Here is a 26,137-nt window from a genome sequence, read left to right on the forward strand (position 1 = left end):
TGCAGACATGCATGATCAGCTGCACTGCTCTCAAGTGTCCCAGTCAGGTACTCTAAATATCCATGGACCTTTGGAGTTATGTGATACACTAATGTAACTCGGTGATTGCATGGAATCTGAATGCACCCAATCGAAACAGTGTCCTGAAACTGTTCTGGAAAAAGGCTGAATTTATGATAATGCAGGGTAGTGTACCAGATAGATGCAGTGATCCCTGATAGATCAAGTACTGCCTCAGCTGGCTTCCTTTGCCCTAAACCAGACTAGGTAGTGCCTCAGGTGTGGTAGAGGATCAGTGCCAGGGACAAGAATTCTGGCTTCTCACTGTGTTTCACAGTGTGGCTCCAACCAGTACCACTGATCATACAGAAGCTCCAGGATGACAGCTTTTTAACTGGTCTATCAGCTTGCTGTTTGGATAACAGGATTTTTTAAAATGTTTTACTCATTATGCATATGTGGATCTCATTGCATGGAATCTGACAGGTCTTTCCTTACCACAGCCCTGAGTGTGAAGAGTCAAATATCATGAGCAAAGTGCCACTGTTACTTACAAAGCTTCCCTGGGGCTTCTGGAGACTCACAGCAAAAGTTGGAGTAACCTCAGAATTTGCCTTCCCCAGCATCCATTATCCCTAATTTACACAAGCTTTTAATGCAGGAGTCTGTTCTGCTAGCTTGGCATTTCCCAGGCACAGCAATTTGTGTCTACCCATCTTGTTATTGCTCAGACATTTCATTTACACCAGGGCTGGGGCCCTGGCTCAGAATCCAGTAGTCCATTTAATTAAGGAATCTCTGGAGTCGATAGAGAGATTGCAAGGTGAAAAGGATAAAAGGTGAATTAAAATTAGGATTTTAATTGCAGATTGTCTCCCCTGCTCTGCACCAAAAATCAGGAGACTAAGTGCTATTACAACTGCAAGTCTTTATTGTGATGTGCTTCATTTTCACCCATTTTATGGGTGTCATTTGCGCTTCCTCACTTTGTGTACAGAAAAACCAGGAAAATGGTAATATTTAAAGAGAATATTTTGTGATTAGCAGGACAAGGAGCTGGTTGGGTTTCAGCATTGTGTTCTTTTGTATGTATAACAATCAACCTTTTCCTCCTCTTTACATTTTTATTTCAAGTAGAAAAAGAACGAAAGCCATATGAAAGATGTAAAATCTTGCCTGCAGAATTATTTGCCCAGCTAATACACTACATTTTTTACTGTTTCTTTATAGCAAAAAGCCTTTTTTTTTCATTAGAGGCGTATCATAAGATTAGCAATAAAATCAAACAAGCTAAATAAATTAAGCTGTAGCCTGCATAACAATCAAACACCCAGCCCCCTGGTAGGATTGTTCTGGCTGTAAGGAAGCTCTGCCTTACATGCTGTATCAAGGTTTTTTATTTCTGTCCACAGACAACCACTTGAAAGGAGCTCCATGACTTTTCAATGGCACTTATAAAAACTACATTTCACATATTGTGTGATTAATGGGGCTATTACTTTGGCTGAGTTCACTCTGGTTTAACACATCAGGGTTTTTTCCTCTGTGGTTTCTCTGATAAAATGACAGCTAGCTCGTGCAAAATGGCATTGATCATCTGTTCCAAATTATCAAGTGGGGCAGAAGGAAGGGCCTTGGGTTTCCCAGCTTTGTAAGTACACTTGCTGACTTTTCTGGGACAGTCACATTTATCCTGACAAATGGCCTCATAAAGCCATAAAGGACAGCATTTGCAGTCAGAGATGAGCAGTCTGCCTGCTGGAACCACGCTTACTGGCCCTTCCCTTGCCTGCTTCCCCTTCACAGCAACGAACCCTTTCATATATGTCTGTGAAAGGAAAAGCAAATACCCTTTCTTGTGCTCTTCAGCTGTATTTATTTGCTCCTGGCTGCTTGCCCCGAGGCATCAGAGATGTCTCCAAAGCCTATTTATTTTCCTTCTGCCCCCTGCTAGCTGACTTAACAGCAGTGCTAATATGGGCCAGAAAGCTCTGTCAGTCAGAGAGCAAACTGCAAAGGCTTTGTTGGGTGTATCAGCATTACATCAGGTGCATGCAGCAAGTAGGAGGAGTCTCAAAAGCCTTAGGAACACTGGGTGAAGGTCCAGAAAATACAAAATAGTAGGCAGGTCTGTTTAAAAGGAGGTAGGAATTAACTTTGGATCTAAGTAAATGCTGTCATGAGGTATTTATCACTTTTTATAGCCAGAAAACTTTAAGATTTTTAACTATCCTGATTTAGTAGTGTCACCAAAAAGGGATTTAAGGTAAAATAGATCACTTTTAATGCAGTGTATTTATCCACTTTTTATTTTGTACATTTATGCTAAAGGCAATATTTAGAATTCTCTTTAATTTGATTTGATTTAAATCAGAGGTTTTCACAGCTTTTCCCAAAAATTTCACATTCCCCAGTCTTTTGAAAGTTGTCTCTTTTGATGTAAATTTATCCTCTTTGCTGTACACTTTAAAGAGGGCTCAGTAGTCTTAGAGCACCATCCAGCAGTCCCAAGCCCTTCCACACATAAGGGCTGCACAAAAAGGCTGACAGCAGCCCTACAGCAAGATTTTGGGGCAGCACTGAGTGCCAGGAGCCTGGGGCTGCCATCCTTGCCTTGGCATCTTTAGGGTGGGCTCAGGTCTCAGGTGAAGGTGCTCCTGCCTTGTGCTCCAGTGTCAGTCACAGGTCGCTGTTGGCTCACCAGCCTGAGCTCCTCCTGCTTAGAGATGTAGGAAGGCTGTGGAGAGAGTGGAGCAGAGCAGTGAAGTGGGCTCTGACATCCATCCCTTTGCTGCCAGGAGGCACTCCAGTCTGAGGGAAAGAACTGGGGGCAAATCTCCCCTTTTTCTTCAGAAATGATGGGCTCCAGCACTTCTCACTCCTCAGAGCTGAACCCAGGTCACATAAACCACACTGCACATGACAGACACACTGCAGGAATTTTGCTGGTGGAACTCTTGTGCACTACAAAAGTAAAGGGGATTCCTTTGACTCTGCTGGCAAGGTGCAGATTATCATTATATTGTGAGAAACTTTGTGTGAGAACCTGTCCTGCATGGCTGATTCTTAATTTTGGTTTTAAAGGGCTCTGAAAAAGACTACAAGCTATGGGTGATTTCAGGAAGAGAACATGCTCCTTACCCTCTTATTGGTAAGTTGTTTGCATTGTTTTGTTTTTCAATATTCACTCAGTGGAAGCAAGAAATAGAGAGAAGACTGAAGTTCAGTTTCCTCTTTTGTTTTGTTTTTCCTGTTTTTTCTCTTACTTCCCTATCACATGAGTTTGCCTATCTGGGGAGTTAGGGAAATGGTGATCCTTTGTTTTGAAGAGCAACTGTCTGCTTGTGTCACTAAGAGGTTGAAGAAGTTCATTTATTTCTGCCCCAGTTTTGTTGCATGAGCCCCAGTGTTTCTGCAGAGTTGGCCTTTCCAGTCACCTCCCCTTCTGGAGGTTGTCCAGCTTTCCTGTATTTCTTCCTACACCTCCATAGCATTGTCCTCTCCTCAGTGAAACTCACCAGAATTTTGAGAAATGATCTTTCCTTCCACAACTCAATTTAACTGATTCAATCCTTTCCAGTCCTGTATTTCTCATTCTGCCTGACAACTCCCCTCTGATTAGGAGCAAATTAGTGCTTATTAACTTTCTAAAATGCTTTTCAAAACATTTCATGACCAGGAATTAACACACAGCTCAGAAGTGATTGGATGGAATGGTTTGATTTTGGCCCATGATTCACTAAGAACAAATCTCTTTCCATTAGTGAGAACATTTCCCTGTAGAAGCCCAGCATTACTTGTGCTGCATGAGTTTGCACATGATTAGAACAAGAAAGACTTGTGGGTTTTCTGGTTTTTTCTCCTGCAAATCTAATCCCAGTAAATCTTAGCATTCCTTCTCAAAGTAACCTTAGCTACAAATGCTTCACTGGAGTCAGACAACATTAATATTTATAAAATGTCTAACTTGTGCACCTTATAGAGAGTGCAAACTGTTTTGCCTTTGAAACATACCAGACTTTTGGTTTCTGACCATTACTGTGTATCTTCTTCAGATCAAACTACATCCATGTCTTTAAACATAAAACCAGAAAATTCAGAAATGGGAAAGGCCTTTCTAATTGACTGACTCTCACTACAAATTCAAGTTGCAATCCTTGGAAAAGAAGACTCTGATGTGAAAGTGATGCTGTGCTTGATACTAATGCAAAGGTTTATTAGACAAGGCAAACTTTATTACAGGTGCATGTCAGAAGCAGAGTTTGACTGTGCCATAGCTTCATACTGTAATCTCAAATAACACCTCTTCCGTTCTCTTAGTGTTCAAGTCCAACTGCAAGCTAACTAAAACATCTTAGCATTGCATCCAAATTTCATATATTTAATCCACCAGGTCTTTAGACAAGTCACAAACGCATCTTTCCGGTGGCATTCATGAAAGCTGCTCCAGAAATGAATTGCCTCTGTGTAGTCCCCAAAGATGCTGGTTAAAGCCAAGCATAGCTCATTTGCATCAGCCCTGTGATTAATGTTTCCTTCCTGTTTCAGCCTCAGACAGGAGCCATAATTGTGTAACTGTGTCTCATTTGACTGAGTTGATGGCTGTTGGACTTAACATGTTGAGGGAGCGAAGATCACTTCCACACTGGAATTTTTTGGTTTTGCATGCTCAGCAGAAATTTGACGTAACTCATCCCAAAATCTCATTTCTCTCCAGAATGATGTGAGCAAGCAGTACCTAAACTTTCAGTGCCACAATAAAAGCAGTAGAAAGAGTAAACAGTGGATTCAGAAATAGTCACTTCTGTTTTTTTCTGACGGGCTTTTATGTGATACATCTGTAATAGATCCTATTTTACTTTTACGTCTGTTTAACTACACCAAACACAGTAACTCCCTATCTGACAGTGTATGATTTATGCCCGTGCAAATATGGAGAAAAGCAACAATTCTTAGATTTCTGAGAAAGTGCTGCGGGCCAGCAAGCAAAATCTCCTTTTCCTCCAGGGCAGATGGAGTTTTGCAAGTCTGCAGTGAATCCAACAGAGATTATTACGATTTCTCTTTGAACAGGACATGAATATCCCTTTGGAATTACAATGAGCCACATTCGTGACGCTATGCCCCACGGATCAAAGCACTGTGCCTGCCCCAGGCAGCTTCAGGGCCCTTTCTCGACGGAGCAGCTGCCCCAGGAGCTGCAGTGCCAGTTTGTGCTGAAGCCCAGCCAGGTGGCCGTGTGCCAGCAGCTGAACGGTACGTTGTCCTCTCACCCCACCTCCCTCCCCAGCCTGGCCACCTGGCTCTGCTGCAGAAGGCAAATGTGCCAGGCTGGGGCGCAGTGGGAAGCTCAGAGGAGCGTGCAGGTGTATCTTCCAGCTGCTCAGGGGGTTTTGCAGTGTAGCTCTCACCGATCTGAGCATGCTGTTGTGTATGTGTCATCTTTGTAAGTTACATTTTGACAAGCTGCCTGTCAAGTGATTGTTCTGAAGTCAGCAAAAGAAAGACAGAATCTCTCCCCTGCAATTTTTGTGAGTCTGTTAGCTGAGCTTCTCTCTGCAGCCCTTGCTGTGCTCTGTGACAAGGCAGGGTGGTTTCATGGTTCAAGAGTCAAGGCTTTGGCACAGAATTCCCATGCAACATTTGGCAGCATCCTTCATCTCAATAAGGTACTTAGGACTACACTCTACCTCACTGGGACTCTCAAGTGGCAAAGTTTAGGCAGGTACTTGGGTACCTAGATGAGGTGAGCAAATAGAACTTTATTTCAGTGCTCTTTGAGTAAAATAAAGAAAGTAATATTTTCTTCTGCCTTTGGCCTTGGTGCTGTAAAAATACGAGCACCTACTCTCTGTTTTGCACTATGTTGTCAGCGACACAATGACTGTGCTGTGCTCATGATAAAACAAATAAGGAGGTAGTGACAGGATTGGGAAATTCGACTTAGGGCAAGGATACATCCCATGGTGTGTTTCTGTTGTTCTCAACACACTAGCGTTTTCAGCTCAATTAGGAACTCTGCCCTACTTCACCATTAATAACTATATCATAGAAAAAATAACATCCACACTGTTATCTTGGGCACTCCCCAATACTTAAGATCTCCCACAATATATGAATAGGAATAGAATCCATTTGTTATGGTTTTAGAAATTAAATACAGTGAAGCTATACCAGAGTCCACTACAAATTATTCTGTAAATTGATTATATTTTATATAAATTAATTTCCTTTCCACATGCATTCATCCACCCCCCTCCCAGTAATTTGTATCATATATTACTTCATGGCATATTTTAAGAATGAGGCAATCTAGCAAAGGGGTGTAATTAGGTTTACAGGCCCTGCTTTGGCAGCTGATGTTGACTGGCAAAAGAAAATAGAAATGCAAATCAGGCCTGTAGAGTTGTAATGCAGATGTGTTATCATCAGTGCTGTGCAAGCTGCAGGAGTGGAGTGAGCCTGGCTTGGGGCAGCAGAAGCCTGGGGCAGCCTGCAGGTCATGCACAGGGACTGCACTAAATGGGAGAAAGGCTTTTAATCCATTCACCTTTCCTTCTTTCATCAGACAAAACCTGTTGAAGTGATGTGTAGATGTAACTGCTTGAAAATCAGGTTACCTCACATACAGTGCTGTTCCTTGTGCTTTTCCTGACTGTTTTGGGTTTGGAAAATGGCAAAAATTATCTGCATGCTAGCCAAGGCTGTGGTCTGGCTTTTGAACTTCAAATCAGCAAGCCAAAATGTGTGTTGGGTACCCACTGGGCACACTGCCACATACAGGGAGAATTTACAGAGTAAATTCAGCATCTGTAACCCCACACTTCACTGCCACATGCTGTGCTGTCCTGCCTGCCATCACTTCCCTGCAGTGGGATACCACTGTGCTGTCCCTGCTGGAGGCAGCAAGGAGCAGCTGCCCAGCTCCATGAGCCTGCACCACGGTGGGACAGCAGTGTAGGTGCTGACAGGCAGGCATGACTGACAGCTGGCCCTCATGACAAGTTAGTGGCTCTGTGGACACCAAATGTGGTGGTGTAACTGCATCAGCTGTCCTGGCAGGATGGTTAAAACAGTACAGGAGAGTTTTCTGTGTGGAAGAAATGGAGTGTTTCTGTTGCCTCTGCTGTGGCCTTTCAGCATGTAACAGGAATGGTCACCTACCAGTTAAACATAGCCATTAAATTATGCTCCTGAGCACATTGTTAAATAGAGCTGAAGATTCATATAGAAGTTTCTGATTAGTTTCAAGGAGAGGAAATGGCATTTCCATGGCTAGGATATTAACTATGACTAGACATTCCCTTCATGTAAAATATGAGCAAGAAGAGGTGGCTGCTGTGAGCTCTGACCAAAATTTTCCAACAAACTGGTATTACTTTTTTTCTGATTCTGGCTTAGAATAATCCACCAGAGCAAGGCCATGAGGTCTTTGTGTGGAAGTACTTCTGCAGAGCAATAATTGGCATCTGTCTTGGCTGAGAGGAGTCTGGTCTTTTCCTAGTATTATAACTTTGCACAGGTTCAAGGAAAGAAAGTGAACACCCACCTCTTCTCATCTCCTTTTCAGCTTAAGACTTGTGAACACCCTTAAAAAAGGGGTATGAAAAGGATGAGTTTTCCTATTTTTCAGTGAATGTTAATTTTTAAGTGACAGGGCAATTCATTGCCACACAGCAGTTTTTGGCTTCTGCCCTGGTGTGCTGAAGAACACTGGCTGAGATTTCCTTCCTGTCCCAGGAGAGAGCTGCAGTTTGTTGCAATGACCCCTTGTTCACATTCTCAGTTTGAGACATGGCTTTTAAGGGAGGAACAATCAGTAAGACACTGAGAAGAGTTCCTAATTTTAAAACTCATTTCTTTCTTCACTTCTGCTATTCCTTGTTCTCCAAAATAGCATCTTAATTTTTGCTTCCACTGAGACCTACAGGGTATACAGAAAAAACCACCAGTATGTATTTGCCATTGTGTCACTAGAACGCTGGCAAACCTTCATTTGTGAAGCAAACCTTATTCAGGTGTCAATATCTAGCTCATCTGAAGGAAAAAAATACAATTCTGAAAGTTACAGGTCAGTTATGGTCTCCCAAAGTATGATGTGTCAAGTAAAGCCTAGACACTGCCAGACTTACATTTCTTGAAGCTTTGGACTGTTTAAAATGTATATCCTCATTATTTTTTATGAAAAGAATTTTTCTTCAGGCTTTCACATTCATATGTTCACATTTTGAGTTAAACTGTAACTTTTCATCCTGTAAGCATTTAATGAAAAGACTTCCACCCATTCCCAGAGGGAGCATGATCTGGAATGGAATGATCTATAATGAAAATCACTCTTTGAGCTAAAAACCAAATTCTAATAAAGTATAGGAGAGAATAAAGTATTGGAGAGAAAAATCTGGTATTGTACCACAATCCTTAATTCTGCAAGACTTGGTTCTGGCCTCCACAACAGCAGAAATTAAAATGTTTGGAAGAACCAGCTAATTAAAATGTGTATGGGGTAGGCAAGCAACTAAATCAATGCTGATTAGCTTTGAAAACATCTCAAAAAGGAAAATTCTATCAGAATAAGTTTTTCCCAGTGAGCACTTCTGTCATAAACAGTCTGCACTCCTTTTCCCTTTAGCAGTAACCCATGCTGTTAAGAAGACTTCACAGTGGCTGATGTTGAGAAAGGTCATATAAAAACCCCCTTTTTGTGTCCCAATAGCAGTATTTCCTTCTCTCCAGCCTCCAAACAGGAGTTTCAGTTAGCACGCCTGCCTTGCTGTCTGATGAGGTTTGTTGCAATGGAGACAAGCAGAGCCCATCAGTGTGCTGCAATGCCAGCTGGAAGGCACTGATTAAAGGGCAGGCACCATCCCTGGGCCATGGTCAGCAAATGCTTGGAGTGAGGACACTGATGATGCTCCTGCATTGTGGAGAAGAGAGCAAAGGCAGTGGCTTTTCTTGGTTGGAAAATGCCCCATCCCATTAGTTGATTCTCTGGTGGTATTTGTGGGGAAGAGTCTCCCACATTGTCAGGAGACCTAGGATCACCCTGGACAGCATGATGAGGTGAGGGCAGTGGATTTACTCCCGTGGGTGGAAGATGAGTTATTTAGTAGAGTGCAGCTGTGTGAAGTCAGCAGACTGAGGTTTGCCATCCTGCACTTGGTGGAGAGTGCTGACATTGCTCCAGCAGTGCAGGGCAGATCCTGGTGGTGCTCTTCAGGGCATGAGTAAGGCAACACATTCAACACACACACACAGTGGTATGTACTTGGTGGATTAGGCTTAGCTGGATGCAAGGAGTTGGTTGAGTTCATGACATTTTTTCCTTTGAAACCATAGCAACCACCAAAACCCAAATACTGGAACTAGAATTGAAATGCATTTCTCATAATAAACACCTTTCTCTTTCCCCAGACTTAAGCCAAAAGTCATTTAAAAGGAAAAGATCTATCATAAATTGGGCTTTTTGGCGTGGCCCAGGCACTCACTTGGACAATGCACCCCTCTCCTCAACATCTGCTGCTCCTGGGAAGCTCTTTGGCCTCTTACTAACAACCATCTGTGAGGATGACAACCTGCCCAAACCCCTCTTGGTGAGTCCCAGGCTCAGGGTTGGGTCTTACAGTGGTGGAATTTCTCTGTGTAGTAAATGAAGATATGTTTGTAAATGGAACATTGAAATTACCCAAGGAAAGAAACCAGAAATATTTCCATAGAGAAACCTAATTTCTGATTCCCAGCAAGAACTTTGGTTTTTTACATATACTGCGGTCAGGCCCAGTTAATAACAGCTTGAGAAATGCATGTGATCAGTCGTCTGCTCTGGGCTATTTCTCCTTTACAGCCCATGCTATAAGGCTGGTTCCCTAATCCTCACTTACACAGTGTAAATAAATGCCACATTCACACATACTTTTTAAACCACTCCCAAGATCCCTGTAAAATCCCCACATCCATAAATGTCTCATCTACTGTCCCATATAGGCAGCCCACGCATGCATAAAAATGCCTGCCCATAACTAGGCAATTCCTGCGCCTTTCTTGAAGTCATTCCAGGGCAGGCAAGCACTCCTGAGTCCTCATTTTTGGTCTGACAGCACCACTGCAAAAGAATAGGTGGGAATGTGGAGACTACAGTAGCATCTTTTCATCCTGTCTTGAGGGAGCTCTGGTGCTGTGGGTGCTCTCAAAACCAGCCTAGGACCAATAAAAATGTTGTCCTAGAGCCCATTCCTAGGCATAATTAAGGCATGTACATGACATTTTTGGTCATTAGAAGGCCCTGTTGTCAGTACAGCAGATGAAGTATTTAGAAAGTGGGAATGAGCCCTGCAGGATTGGGTCCTTGATCCTAACAGCATGACTTCTGGCTGGGAGGAACTGCCAGAACCCCACTGAAATCAGTGGGGTCACACCGGTGTAAAAGAAGAGATGTTCTGTCTCCTAAGGCAGGTGCTTGATGTGCTGCTTCATCACTGCCTGAATAGTGAATCATACCAGGATGTTCCAGGTCTTTTAATCGTGTTTTCTTTGGAAGGAGAAGTGTGCATTTTCATTATTTAGGTTATTTAAATAAGCTCTCCAGAGATGGACTCTGTATGGCTATGATCACCTGATCTCTCCTTCTCTCTGTTTAAGAGATGAGCCAATGCTGCATTTCAGAAATTTCTCCAAAACAGAAATAATAGTAAAATTTTATTTGAAAAACATCCCCAAAGTTACTAAGCATGGAATCTACAGCTTGGTAGACTTCGTGCTTTGAATTTTAAACATTATGTTTATACCACAAATAGAACTTCTGAATTCATTTAGCATCTCTGGAGAATAGAATACTGGGGAACTGAATGGGATTTACCTGCAAGAGAATAAATAGCAGGGATGAATGCTGCAGGCATGCTGGATAACTGCTTCAGAGCTTCCAGCTTGCTTTCACAGCTGAAGGGCTCTCTTTTAGCCATTGCCACACTGAATTGTTTTGCACCATAGCTTCATTCATGAAATTTCATCTGGGTTTGTTAGTTTAATAGGGGCTTCCCATTTTTATCTTGTATTTTGTTCAAAATGTATTTTGAAAGGGTTTGTTCGTGTGCTAACATCCTCTGCTGTGGGACTCAGCCTGTTTTGATGGGAGAGCTCTAAATTCCTGCAAAGAGAATGAAAATGCTGACATGAGTCCTGTTGCCATGAAGGTGCTCCTCCAAAGCATCTGTACTTCCATTAATTCTTATCTTGGACTTCTGCAAGAGTGGGAAAGAAACATGAAAAAACAAAAGCAAAAGTGATAGCTTCCATTAGACTTATTTGGTCTGCTGTGTGGCAGGAAGACCTACCTAACAGCCCAGACTAGGAAAGTCCCCAAACTCCATTCCTTATCCATTGCTGTTCACTAATTCAGTTTAATGATGATGGACCAGTGTCCCAGGACCCCCCCTCCATGTCCCTTTTCTTGCCATCATTTTTGATAACTTGGTCCTCAGGCCACTGTGTGCATACAGATAATCCCAGAGGCTGTCTGCACATGTTTCCCCTTTCCAAGAGATAACCATGACAAACTCTACATTGCTTGGAGCAGGTCTGCAAGAGTTGACCTGCATGTCTGAGAGATGGCCCTCAGGAGACTGCAGAGAACTAAGCATCTGGCAAACATCCTGAACATGTTATCTCAGGAGAAGTTTCAGCATTTCTTTTTTTCCTTGTTTTCCTCTTATGGTAAATCTGCTTGTTTTCCCTTCTCTGTAATAAGCTGTCTACTTGTTTAATGCTATGCAGCCTTGCTGGCTTCAGGGGAGCCACAAGCTGAGCTTTATCCCTCTTGGAGTGACCTCTCAAGCAGGAGCACCTTGCCTCAGAGTTGGTTCTGCTGAAAGCCCTGAGCTGCTTGCAGAGTCTGATATTGCTCACAAGCAGCAAAGGGGTAAAAACCTGACTGATCAGCTGTAGAAGTGCAGATATATCTTAACAAACAAAGCACTTTCTAGTTTAGATAAAAATCTCCTTTTTTCAGATATCAACAGTGAAACAGAATTCTATCTGTGGTTGGTGATAATATTAACTACAATGATGAGCAGTGAGGGTCTCATATCTTTCTGCAAAGCAGTGTCTGGCTGAGACCACTGTCAAATGCAAAGCTTTGAATTAGATAGACCACTCTCCTTTTCCCATACCACAGCTTTTATATGTTTAAATGACTTGGCTGAAACTTGCACAGGTCCTGGAAGGTCATGAAGAAAGTGCTCAGCAGTGGCAGCACAGTATTTCTGCAGGGATGTTTTCCAAAGTGAGAGCTCTAAATCACAGCTTTGCTGTGCAGTTTGACATGGTTTGGAGAGTGAGCCTTGACTTGTGTTTGATTTCTGATATTTTTTAGGACTAAAAAGTTTTCAGCTGTGGCAAAAATGGCAAAACTGCATTTTAGTGGCACTGAATAATAAAAAATATTTATGGGAAATCCTCTTTGCCTTTTTAATTTTTTTAGGACATGCTTTCCCTCCTTTACCAAGAGGGGCCTTCCACCAAGGGTATTTTCAGACGCTCTGGAAGTGCAAAAACGTTCAAAGAGCTAAAGGAGAAGCTTGATTCAGGCACTGAAGTGGACCTGGCCCGTGAATCCATATTTGTGACAGCATCTTTGTTTAAGGTATGTGAAGAACGTTCCTGTCTCTCTTTTTGGGTGAGAGCAGCACAGATCCTGTGCTCAACCAGGGACAGCTTTTCTCCAGGGACAGGCCCACAGAGGAATGAATTAACAAGAAGGGGGTGGCACATGAACCTTGTGAGGATCTCCACAGGAGGCTACCACTGATTTAGGATGAGGAAGAGGAGTAGCCAGCTTGTTTTGCTGACAGCTTTCCTGAGGTCTGTGCTACAGCCTGGTCCTGTTACTCTCTGCATATGAAATACTAAAAGGCATGTTTGCAGACCAGTCCCCTTACACATCAGTACTACCCTACACTGCAAATCCTAGTGAGTTTATAATGTTGCCATAAGTATTTTGATGATTTTCTCCATGCATTATACGGTCTTGTATGTCAAAACCAATGTTCCTTGTGCAAAAAAAGCATCACCTTAGCTATTTTGGGAAGCTAGGATTTGCCCCTCTTCCTAAACTGCAACAATTTTCATGCTCATGGTTGAAGTGTTAGGAAAGAGGAATAGCAGGACTATCAATGACTAGTTTGAGTACTCCATTGATTAGGGGAAGAAGGGTAGTGATGCCTTGGAGTGCTTATAATCTGGAGGTATTTGAGCTTGTCAGCTGAGGAGGAGAAACAGGGACTACAGATGAAGTGATAGGACAGACATTATGCTACATCAAAATAACTGGTCTCACTGCAGATTTTATAGTTCAGCAATATCAGATGGAGCATTCAAATACCTCTATTTTGACAGGAAAAGGTGGAGAAAGGCCAGAAAATAATCACTTCAAGCTTAATCTAAAGTGCCTCTATCTTAGATGATTTTCTTCTGGTTTTATGTGGTTATGTGTAACAATGTACTTGCCAGTGAGCACTGTCCAAGATACATCCTCTTGCATCTGTGTATCTTATTCCTATTCCCTCACATGCCCCAGAACAGCTGTTCACGTGTTTTGTTCTTCTTTTCTCTTGATAAGGATTTTCTTCGAAACATCCCAGGCAGTATTTTATCATCCCAGCTGTGTGATAAGTGGGTCTCTGTGCTGGATCAAGGAAACAATGAAGAGAAGATAAAAAGCATCCAAAGGTAGTTATTTATATTCTCTACATTCTTTTCCTATAAATGTATATCCCAGAATGCAGAATCACAAGTATTCAACTTGCAGTTATATTTTTTTAACAAGAACAACAATATCTCTTTGACGCCCTCCCTGATTTAATTAGTGGACCACATTACCCTGTTTCTGCATTTCCATTATTTTGACTTGTGTATATCTCTGGAAAGTGGTCACTAACGTGAAGAATTCTGGTTTTATATGTTTTCAGGTTACTAGAGCATCTCCCCAGAGCTAATGTTGTTCTCTTGCGTTACATCTTTGGAGTACTGCATGGAATAGAAATGCGATCTGAGGAGAACCAGATGAATGCCTTTAATCTAGCTGTCTGCATTGCACCTAGCCTGCTCTGGCCTCCTGTATCCTCCACTCCTGATATAGAAAGTGAATTTATTAAAAAGGTGAGAAACACTTCGGTGTAGCAGCAAACCAAACCAACCTTCATCCCATTCAACCAGGCTGTTGGTTGCAAACATGAGAACACTCAGTACTTCTTCAAATCAGTATTTGTCCTCTTATCCGGGGTCCAGCAACATTCATCAATCCATTCTCATAACCTTCCTGGAAGAAGGGGAGAGAGGTCATAAAGCAATGCCCAGTGTGTCAACAAAATGTTTCTCTGATCTCTGGTTGTGATGACCTTGGAACAGAACAGAGTAGAATGGAAAAGATGTTTACAAGGATGTGTACCAGGACAGTTTATCAGGCCCAGGAGACTGAGAGAATAGTTCCTGGCTGCCTTCATAGATGACACTTTGCTCCTGTTCCTCATCTGTATGGTGAGCTTGTCCTGAGTTGAGTAATAGAAGATCTGATATCTCTCTCACATTGCTTTGTTGCAGATTTCTAGTCTGGTACAGTTCCTCATTGAGAATTGCTGCAGGATTTTTGGAGATGAAATTACCTCTCTCTTTGGAGAAATACTGATGACATGCAAGAGAGAGAACAGCTCAGGTAATGCAGATTGATGTTTTGATCCTATTAAGACAGATAAACTCAGCCAGGCAAAAGATCAATATATTCCATGGAAGAAGGCTGTTCCTTCTTCATGTGGTGTTCCCAGATACTCCTGTTCTCTTTCCATTCAATTCCCCAAAGGATTGGTCAACTTACCCTAGACCTAGATCATATCACAAAATGCTTTCACAAAGACTCTTGCTCCTATACCAGTCACCTGAACCACTACAGTTAAAAAAGGAGGAGGGGAAAAAAAAGAAAACAAAAAAAGAAAAATCTAGTGAGGGTTTCCTCTCAAATCTAACCTGTGTTTTCCCAAAATATTAGGAGATCAGTCATGAACAATGGTCATAATACAGCTGTCACACCATTACATTAGGGTTGAAAGTGTCTGTTCACTATCAAAAGAGAAAGATCTCCAGAGTTGCAATGGGACATCCAGATTTTGCTGCTAGCACAGAAAAATCATGGAACTGGGGACTGAAAGTGTTTGACAGACTAGCTGACAGAGTTTTCCAGATTATCATTAATGCTTTTTTACTCTCCAACCCTCTGATTTTCACTGGAGTTTTGTGTCTCTCCTTGAAGTATTTCTAAAGCAGCATTTTTTGTAAAATAAATTTTGTCACAGGTGGCCTGCACTGAAAGTGGTAATAGCACTTGTGTCAGCATGTCTGACTGACTGTGTTGTGTGGCTGTTTCAAACTCATGCTCTGCCTCCAGAGAGATTGGGTGAAATTTGGCCTGCCCCCTCCCCAGGAGGGAAGCACACGGGATCTGCTGTGCTGGGATGTGCTGGCAGTGAGAGGTGAGACCCACGACAGGTCACAGCAGCTGAATGAGCAGGCACTGAGGCATGGTGACTGCCCGGGCATGAACTGTGTCTGCTGCAAATGTGAGATAAGGCAGCTTAGCCTAACCCAGAGCAAAAGAAATTTAATGTAATTCCAATTATTGCAGGTACAGGATAGGGTCCAGGTGTGCAGTGCTCAGTGCAAATGAGGTGGCTGTTTAAGCTGAGCCTAAAACTTCACACTGTTGCTCTTAAAAATACTGTATTTTCTGGAAGAAGTAGAGGTAAGAAGTATACCCTGTTATCTTCATTTGTCTAAAAGAAGGATATAAAGATTAAATGTTGCTTTCAATATTCAATAATGAAAAGAAAAAATAAATACATTATCAATATATGTATACCATATATATATATCTATGTATATAAATTATTGTTTGCAGCTGGATTAGCTACTATCCACTTTAAAAAGCCAAACCAAAGCAAAATCACAACAAAAACCCCCTAACTCTTACTTGTGCCATTATCCTGTATTTCTTGACTGAACAGTAGCTTAGTACCCACTAGAGCTTCTCCAGTTCAATATTAAGAGAGTAATTTTTAATGAAATTATTAGTACTTTTGCTTGAAGAATCTTTAAAGGGCAAATGCTCCTGAAAGTAAAGGATACTTTCCAGAAAAAAAAGGCAAAAAAAAAAAAAAAGCAGCTGCTTGTAAAGAGGGTGGTTCAGTCACTGATGTGTTAACACTTGGTTTGTCCTTGCAGATGTTGCTTCTCTCCATCAGAATGACTCTTCCTATGACAGCCTGGAAAATGAGGCGAATGATGAAGCTGACTCTTCCTCCAGTGACTGGATTAAAACCCGTGATCAGGATTACAGAAGCAGGGAGTCTGTCTTCACTCTGAGCGATGGCGATTCGGAGCAGACGGAGGTGGATGAAATCCAAAGCCAGACCAAACTGAAGCAGTTGGAAATTTCCGACGACGCGCACCCGAAGTTTTCCTTGCAAGAAAACTCAAAGGAGTCTCCCTACTCCAGCGGTTTCCCCTCAGCAGCTACCTCGGGTGCTCCCAAGACTGTGAGGAGGCAGCGGCGCTGCTCCGAGCCCGCAGTCGGCCTGCAGAGCTCCAGCTCGGCCCGCGCCGCGGCCGGGCGCGAGAAGGCCGCGCGCAAAGCCAGCTGTGACGTTGTGCTGTCCCACGGAGACGAAGAGTGTCTCTGCCAGCACCAGTCCTTGCAGCTGGAAAGGCAAAAGCTCGGCAATCAGAGCTTGCTTGTAGGGATTGACGTTGGTAAAAGTGACAGCACAAACAAAAACGTTGAGAGGAAAGACCTGTTTCATTGTCTCCTGCCTCCAACGCCAGAGGGATTAAATACTTGCTCAGGATTTAGCTCTTTTAGCCAGTCTTCCTCTGGGACATCTCCATCTGTGTCGTCAATTTGCTCCTTGGACAGTGCTTTCTCCCAGTTTTCAGACCAGGCTCTGTTTACCTTAAGTGAAACCTCCTCCCCTTTCGATAGCACTTTCCAGTTGCTAAAGAACGAGGACGCTGCTGCTGCTGCTGCTCTGGCTGATGACTGTTTTCTGCCACCTACCACAGTGCCACCATCTCCACAACCTACTGACACTGGGGCTGAGAGGGGCTTGGTGGGGCCCAGCAGCAGGTCAGCACCCCTGAAACCTACTGATGGAGTCGAGGGCTGTTTCATTAAGCCTGACCTTCAGCCATTGCCTCTGAAAGTCACTGGGAGAGACGGACTTCACGATCAAAGAGGTGGTCTAGAAAAGCATTACAGCAATCCAAAGTTTGAAGAGACTGACCAAAGCTTTTTGCAGAGGAATCTTAATGCTTAAAATAAACACCGTAAAGAAAATGCCTTTGGTGTTGATGTGTGTTCATTTTAAGTTTAACATCCAGATTGTTCAAATTTAATTGAGCAGTCCCTGGACTCACAGGTTTTCTTTTTTTAGGAAACCGAGTAATGTTCCAATATAAAGCTTTGCGGGAACATTGCAGGAATAATAAAAATTGCTGAAAAGCAAGCCGAAATCTCCTGAAAATGTGGAAGGGACCCAGGAGGTAACTAAGGCCAGTGTCCTGTTCCCTGACCCTGCGAGGGCAGCGGGCTGCCTGCTGGGCCTCTCTCCTTGACCACTCGAGTGTTGAGCCTTGAGATGTGAGTCCCAGTCCTTTGTGCTTTTGATGTAGCGTGCAAAGTCAGCATAGCTTCCATAACTGTGGTATTATACTACTGTTCTGAAACTGATAAATATGACCTTCATTGTCCTCCAAGGAGTAAGTGTGTTGTTTTCTGTATGTTTATACAGTATGTTTGATAGGTGTAGTTATTTCTTTCACGCTGCAAAAGAAAGAAAAAAGTAAGCCCAAAAATATGTAAAGGGAAACGCTGAATCTTGTAACTAACACCTTGCAACTCTGTGTTTCATTTATTGTGCTTTGTTGGCTGTTCTGTTCATGTTTAAGTTGTGAATAGTTTCTTAACATTGCTGTAAATGGCATTATGTATTATTGCAAGCAGAACACGTGTAATTTTGTTATGCAACATCTAAAACATAAAACCACAGAATGGATTGGTTTGGAAAGGACCTTAAAGATCATCCAGTTCCAACCTCCTGCCATAGAGACAGGGATACCTCAGAGTATCTCGCTCAGTTGCTCAGAGTCCCATCCAACCCAGCCTTGAATACTTCCTGGGATGGGGCATCCATAACTTCTTGGGGCAACCTGTTCTAGTGCTTCACCACTCTCTGAGTAGAATTTCTTCCTAATCTAATCCTGTTCTCTTTTAATTTAAAACCTTGCCCCTTGTCCTGCTGCTATCTGACCTTATAAAAAGTCACCTCCCTTCTTTTTAGAAGCTCCCTTAAGGTAGTAGAAGGCCTAAGTGATGTCTTCCTGTAGCCTCCTCTTCTCCAGGCTTAACAATCCCAACTCTTTCAACATTTCCTCGCAGAAGAGGTTTTCCTTTCCTCTAATGTTCTTTATGGTCCTTCTCTGAACTCCCTCCAGCAGTCCCTGTCCCCCCTGTGCTGTGATCCCAGAGCTGGAGCAGCCCTGCAGGTGGGCTCTGAGCAGAGCAGAGGGGCAGAATCCCCTCCCTGGCCCTGCTGCCCACCACTGGATGCAGCCCAGGACACGTTTGGCTCTCTGGGCTGTGAGAGCACACTGACAGCTCATGGCCAGCCTCTCATCCATCAGCACCTGCAAATCCTTCTGGGCAGGGCTGCTCTCAGTGAGTTCTTCTCCCAGTCTGTACCTGTATCTGGGCTTGTCCTGACCCAGGGCAAGGTGCAGCACCTTGCACTTAGACTTGTTGAGCCTCCTGACGGTCTAATGGGCCCACTTCTCAAGTTTGTCCAGGTCCCTCTGGGTGGCATCCCGTCCTTCTGTTGTGTCAACTGCACCTCTCAGCATCCTGTCACCTGCCAACCTGCCGAGGGTGCACTCGGTCTCACTGTCTGTGTCCTACATCATATAATATATTGGAGTAATGCATTATCTAAATGCTTTGAGTTTGTATAATATATCCTGTTAAATTTTGCTATTATATATGTTCTGAAAAAAATGTGTATTTTTGTACTTGCAAAAAACTGCTGCTAATTTTACAAGTTCTGTTTTGTTGTTATGGCACTGGTATTGATGTGTATGCATTCAATGCTATATATTAAATATTATTTGTTATGTCATAAATTCAGTTTATATTCTGTGGAATTTTTTTTATGTGTCAGTTCTACAAGCTATTGCTGAAGCAGAATTCCCTATGATACCACTGCAAATCTTGTGTGAGAAAGGACTGAAGCATTTTCCTTCCTACTGCGCGTCATCATCCCATTCATTTTTGTAAATTCCAGTAATTCTCAAGTAAGAATTCCACTCTTTGTCTCTTCATCTAGTGGTAGGAGGATGTTTTCAACTAATGGGATTGAGTCAACAATATGGAGGTAAAGAGAGATCTCATGGGATAATACCTGTTAGGATTGGGAGCAAGGAAAGGAGTGGAGTAAACCAATGAACGAGAGCAAGATTTATTCTTTAATATTAGCAGGTTCTTTTTCATATTCAGCTGTTTTAATGACAACAGTGGTATGCAGAATCTGATCTGTAACAGTCACCTTCCAAAGGTAAAATACTTGGTATTGCATTTTGAGACCTGTCATCTAACAGCCCTACATATACACCTCCTTCAAAACAAACAAAGAAAAGACTGATTGATGTGATGCTATTTTGAAATAAAACAGCTACTCTGCATTTCCATTTCTATTCAAAACAGTAAAAAGCATATTGCCATGCTGCCAAGATTGCATCGAGTAGCAAATACTGATTCATTGCATCAATAATAAAGCTTTAGAAAATCTCCAGTCTCTGCAACATAAATTTTCTGTCCTGCACATGGTACCCTCCTACAAGTCATTTATCTCTGCTGTCTGAAAAGAGTACATCTGAGTGTGCTTCGATGTAAAGGGAGCTATGTGTCTGCTTTTGAGCAGTAGCTAATGCTGGAGTGATTTCAGCTTTAAATGTATGGCAGACAAGCTGGATGTAGACCCAGCACAATTTGAAATGCACTTGTGTCTTATAAGACATACACCCTGCTGTAGGAATGTAGGAGAATGCCCCCTAATGACAGAGTGGCAAAGCTAGCCTTTGTCCCCCAAAAAAGGAAGGAAGCCCAGAAGTTTCTCCCAACGATCAGGTGAAAAGCCACCTTATAGGACCCCAGAGACTTCACTAAAACCTTGGGGTCGCCTAATTGGATAGAAGCCAAAAAGTCCCGCCTAGCCCATCAAGTAGAAAAGAAGAAAACAAAAGAGCCACGAGGCTTTTGTGAAGGTATTTGTACCAGGGGCAGACCTCTGTACCTGGCTCGGATTTTGTTTGTTATTTTGCCTGTTATTAAACCTTTTTGTTTCTAACACTGCAGCTGAAGCCATCCTGCTCATTATTTGCCTCCAAAGGTAATAGCTAAGCTATCCTTGGGTGTATTAGGTTCCTTTTTGAAAGCTCATAAAACCCTGGCCCGACAAAACAGAACCTAATGCCCTGCTGCTGCACAAGGCGTGTTCTGTGACAATCACCAAAAAGAGCACTAATGGGGAAAATCACTGCCTGCAGCACCTCTGGGCTGCAGCACACAGTGAGGGAATTAAATGCTGCTAAGACCCAACATGGATCACACTGAACGTTTTTAGAGTGTCAGAGGCAGCTCTGAGCACTGCAGTAAGCATTCCCCTGGCTCTGCTGTGGGTCTCCTACATGGGCTCCGAGTGGATCTTTGCATCCCCATGGATCTCCATGGGCTGCAGGGGCACAGCTGCCTCACCATGGGCTGCTCCAAGGGCTGCAGGGGAATCTCAGCTCAGTGCCTGGAGCCCCTCCTGCCCTCCTCTGCACTGAGCTGGGAGTCTGCAGAGCCATCCCTTTCACATATTCTCACTCCTCTCTCCAAGTGCCAATGTGCATGTTTTCGCCTTTCTTTAACCCTGTTATCCCAGCTGCTGGCTTCAGCCATGACCAGCAGCGGGACCATCTTGGAGCAGGCTGGCATTGGCCCTGTTGGATACAGGGAAGCTTCTGACAGCATTTCACACACACCCCCACCCACATTCTCCTGTAGCCCCCTGCCATGCACATCCAATGCATTCTGTGAGAAGGTGGTGGGCTGGAGGTGGCCCCGAGCACTGAGCCCCCACTTCTGCCCTGGCTCCAGCTGAGTGTCCCCCTGCTCACTGTGGGTCACCTGTCTCCATAAACTCCATGTAAGCCTGTCTCCATAAACTAGGGTGGCTGCTTTGGGGGAGCTGCTCAAGTTTTTGTGAAAAATGGTAGGTGAGATGTTTCCCAAATGCTTACTTCTTTGGTGAAGTACCAAAACCTCACAAAAAAAAAAAAAAAAAAAAAAAGAAGATGAGTGAGTTAGGGAAGAAACAATGGCTGTGACTTCTCATTTACTGCTATTGAAGACAGAAAATGAAGCAAACTGACAAATTACCTCACTACTTGGATTTCTGTCCCACAGGGGTTAATGTTCTCATTGTTAATGAGCATCCTGCCTCTGTTTCACAAGTGCAAGCCATCATTCCTTTCAGGTAATTTCAGAGATTACTATAATGTAAATTTAGATCAGTTTGTTCTCAGCCTACTTTGAAGGTTTTTTCAGTTTTTTGGTTTGGTGGTTTTTTGGGGTTTTTTTCTGGGCTCTTCCATTCTTCTTCTTCAACCTCATAAATGCTATTGCTTCATCCCTGCAAGTTTTATCTCCCTAGCAGAGGCCAGTTCAGAAGAAGGGAAGACATGTACCATCTAATCCTTGTCTAAAGGAGCTTGTAGAGCTCAAGAGAAACAGATTATAGATCTAGGAAATGAAGCATGACCTTTAAACTGAAGGTGTCACTCTATCCAAAACTCTGAATCACTGGACTTCTGTTAATAGCTGCCGTTTCACACCCTGTTTCATTCTGGCGACATATGTGGTCCCCGGACCTGGTAGTTGACATCTCATTTCTAGATCTACTCATTATCTACTCTATGATATTGGGCAAATTTCTTTGCCTCCTGTGCTGCCTGTTTTGCACCACTTGTCTTTTCTCACATCATGTGCCCAAGAGTATTGATGGTGATGTCTTAAATAACCCAGAAAAGGTCTAAGAAACCAGAAAAGGCTGTGGTCTTATATCCAGGCTTCAGGTTGTCCCAATAAACATATATTTGGAGCAGAGACTAAGATACATTTTCCCTCAGTATCTAGCATTTCTCCATATCCTGTGTTTGGAATACCTGACCATGCCTAAGGACATAGCCTCAGTCCAGACACCTGTGGCCATCCTCAAGCACTCACATCTGGAGGGTGACCCAAGGCACCAGCCACACTGGGAAAATCCGTGAGGGAAGGGCCTGATGTAGGAAGAGGCTGAGCAAGGGGCTGGTTTGCAAAAAACAAATTTTTGGCATTTGTGCACGGCCACTTCCGCGTGGAAGAGTCCTTCGCTCCTGCCAAGTGTGAGAGGCACTGGAGCGTGATGTCTGCCGGCTGAGCAGAGCCTCACACCAGCGTCAGGGGAAGGGAGGCAGCTCTCCCTGCCACAGACGTGCTTGCATGGTTTCACTCGCTCCCAGGATTAGTTACCAACATCTCTGCATCGAGGCCACTGTCGAGCTAAACTGATTGACCCCCCGGTGTCCAAAGGGGAAGATTCTTTGGTTAAAGGTGTTGGATATTTCTGTTAAAGCATGGTTGGCACACAAGGCCTAAAGGTTTTAGACATCGTTTGTGTTTTATAGATATGCACAATGCAGTCTGGACTGTCATTTTTCCTTGATAGTAGGTTTGCTCCAGGCCCTGTTTTGTCGGTTTCATTGTGGCTTCACTGCAAATGTCAGCAGTTCCTCGAGGACAAGTACTCGGTAGCTGCTGCCAGTTTCATTAAGTTAAATATTTCAGAATTTAGCCATTCTGTGACCCTGCATGGGAGAGGCGTTTCCAGTACAGAAATTATTTATCTGCACTTGATTCTCATGTCACAAACTATTTCTGTCAATGTGCTACAAATCTGCTCTCAGGCTCGGCAATAATTCTGATATGACCATTGAAGGCAAGGCTCTCATCCTCCTCCTCCTCTTGGCTTTTTAGAGTTTCCACAGGGTTCCCGGCTGTCCCAGAGGCTGGGATGGGTAGGGGGGCTCGGTGGTCTGCCAGCCAGGGAGGGAAGGGACAGGAATGTGCTGCCAGGGTGCACAGCTGAGGCTACACCATCCCAGCTGAGAGTTCAGACAGTGACCTGATGGTGAGGGCTGATAAAGACAGAGTGACCTGTCTTTAAAGAAAGCGGAGAGTGACCCACTGGTGACTGAAGCCTGCACTCAAGAGGATCCCCACAGGAATCAAAGGGCAATGCTGGCTGTAGTATCCCAGTCAGTCCACCTACACCAAGGCAGCCCCATCCCTTTCCCTTGGGCTGTCAGAGGAGAGGAGTCAGCTCAGGGTTCCTGGGTGAACCCCTCCAAGGCATTAGTGGGACCCTGCAGGAACATGAGGGGCTGTGGGGGAAAAGTGTTTGAGGATGCTGTATGGACAACCTCTTAGGAGGTGTTCCATGTGGGCTGTAGCACTGTGACAGGCTTATCATGGGATGTTTAGGGTAAGGATCAAAGGCAGGGACAGGGAGGGATTAAGATGGACAGGGGAGGAACCAGAACAAAAAAGAGAGGGAAAGGGGATTGAAGGGGCTGGTGTGGGTGGCAGCTGGCTGGTTGAACACAATCCTCTGACCTAGCTCTGTACCTCATTGCCACAGCCTGCCCTACTATTACTCGATATTCGGAGGTAATGATGTAACTAATTATGTATTACTAATAATAATCGCTGTTTCATTCTCTCAGTTGCCTTTCTGTGTGAGCACACCCTCTACTCTGAGTCCATGTGAGAGAGCAGCACCAACCTTCAAGCTGGACAAATGAGCAGCTGCAACTGAGCCAAGTGCCAGCAGCTGGAATGAGACCACAAACCTCAGAGACTGGAGGGTGCCAGTGCCAGCACCTGGGGGAAGTGGGGCCAGCTCTGGGGCACACTGAGTAGCCAATGCCAGATACTGGGGAGACCCATTTTCCATGTGTGTGTGTATATGTGCCTGGCGGATGTCACTCCTGATGAGCTGGAAGGAGCAGTGCCAGCCGCGTGAGCTGCTCACGTGTGTGCCAGCCCTGTGTGCAAGTGGCTGCCCCACAACAGAGAGAGCAGATTTGAACAAGAACGAGGGTTTAAAATGTCGAGTGCTCCATGGACAGCTTGCACAGATGTAGTGTAAACTGCTTGAAAAGGACCTAGTGCAGGAGAGGGATGAAATCCCTCCCCAAATCCAGTCAAAGTCACCCAGGGGTCAGTCACCATTTGCTGCAGGGAGCAGCTCATGTGCAGCCTGACCTTGAGAAGGCAACAGCAGCTCTGTTAATATGACTTAATAATGATGACTTAATAACTATGACTTAAATGTTTTCCCTGAAGAAATGGTTTTTACCTGAAACACCACAGAAAAGACCATTGGAAGTTCCCTTAGCAGAGGTGGGGCCTGACTAGGTGGAGGTGGCAGACAGGAGGCAGGGCTAAACTTAATTGTTTTGTGGGCACAACTGCTCAGGAAAGGGACATCTGACACCACAAGTGTCATGACTTGAGTCCACAGATGTTCATGACTCAAGGAACCTGAGGTGACCAAGCAGACAAGGAAGTTCATGGCCCAAAGTCATCTTTCCAAGAAGGACTTGGTCTCCACAGATGGCTGTCATTGGATGATTTTCTTCATTGCTCAGGCCCATCTGAACACTTCCATGGCATTGCCATCCCTCTACTGAATGTCCATATACTTGCAGAAATGTGCAGCATCTAAATGATGTCATGCTTTTCATCCAGAGATAGATGAGGAGTCTGGAAGACTACCTTCAGCAGAGTTCCTGGGCTTGGGCTTAGCTTCTATGTGTAAATAGTCCCAGAGAAGCCCAATAAAATTGCTTATGCACTTAAATTCCTTACTGGGCTGGAGCCGTGCCTATTTTCTAAATAAATTAGAAACCATACCAGATGTTCCTGGTTTATTGAAAAAAAATTATTCCTATGAAGATTTCATTAAAAAATTTAATTTATATTACAGAGGTCTATCTATTATTTGATAGAGACTTCCAAAATATTCTTTTATGGTATAAGAAATAATAAAAAGTATTCAATACTTATGCATCCTGTCTAGATATAATAATAATTTATTTTTTTTTTTAAAGAGAAGGATTTGTCCAATAAAATGTTTGGCAAAGCCAAAGTCTGAATTTTTTCCATTTTTTTACCTTGGGATATGAATTTACTGTCGACTTGTCTGAAGTATGTAAATTCAACACACACAGTAATTGGTTTACTACACAGAAACTGAGGGCTTGGACTTTGCCAAGAATTTTTACTGTGTAAATTCTTCACTTTCCTCACATTCAAAAAGGCCATAAAAGCCATAACTCTGAAAACAGGTCTCAGTGAACAAAATCTCAGCCCTGCCTCAGGGTGAGGAGACCCACACAATGTAGGTGCAGAGCAGGTCCGACTGTCCCATGGGTTGTTCCAAGGTATTTATGGCCTTTATACAATCCCCATACTTCCCCTTCTTTTAGGAATGCTTAGATCCCATCCTTGAAGAGAAAAGATGACTCTTGACATGGATCATTTAGCTCATAGGAGAGTCCATCACACCTGCAGTCATCAGTTAGCAGTGTAAACCACCAGATCCTGATGCTCCTTCCATGCCCAGTGACAAAGTGGCTCCAGTAACACAGTTGTCACCTCCACTGGAAGAACTCCCCATCATTCTGTTGTCACAAGCCCACAGCTCCTTTGTTTCTGCCAGTCTCTTTGATCTCCTCTCCAGGTGGCACTGGAACAAGTGAAGTCCCCAACATGGAATGTATCAGACCCAGCAGGTCAGGGTTCAGCTCCAGCAGGTGAGTACCTGGGGAGGGAGGAGGAGCTATTTCACCATGGATTTCCATACATTTAGAAGTCAAAATCCTACATGGATCAACTGAAAAGGGAACTCAGGAAAGGAGCACATTTGGGAAGCCCATTCCTGGCATGGAGAATCCTTACTCT

The 26,137-nt window shown here is 43.6% G+C and overlaps 1 protein-coding gene across 1 annotated transcript in view; it reads left to right on the top strand.

Annotated features, from left to right (window-relative positions):
- ARHGAP20 (Rho GTPase activating protein 20) overlaps positions 1–19,209 on the top strand; it is a 59,131-nt gene extending 39,922 nt beyond the window's left edge. Inside the window, exons 8-15 of the mRNA XM_039718736.1 lie at positions 3,085–3,151; positions 5,074–5,256; positions 9,412–9,590; positions 12,473–12,634; positions 13,610–13,719; positions 13,959–14,148; positions 14,590–14,701; positions 16,261–19,209. Of these exons, the coding sequence (XP_039574670.1) occupies positions 3,085–3,151; positions 5,074–5,256; positions 9,412–9,590; positions 12,473–12,634; positions 13,610–13,719; positions 13,959–14,148; positions 14,590–14,701; positions 16,261–17,351 (2,094 nt within the window). The 3' untranslated portion in view covers positions 17,352–19,209. The remainder of the gene's footprint in view (positions 1–3,084; positions 3,152–5,073; positions 5,257–9,411; positions 9,591–12,472; positions 12,635–13,609; positions 13,720–13,958; positions 14,149–14,589; positions 14,702–16,260) is intronic.
- Positions 19,210–26,137: the final 6,928 nt, after the last annotated feature.

Source organism: Passer montanus, unplaced genomic scaffold (genome assembly GCF_014805655.1).
Source record: "Passer montanus isolate IOZ18808 unplaced genomic scaffold, ASM1480565v1 scaffold4, whole genome shotgun sequence".
Taxonomy (NCBI): Eukaryota; Metazoa; Chordata; class Aves; order Passeriformes; family Passeridae; genus Passer; species Passer montanus.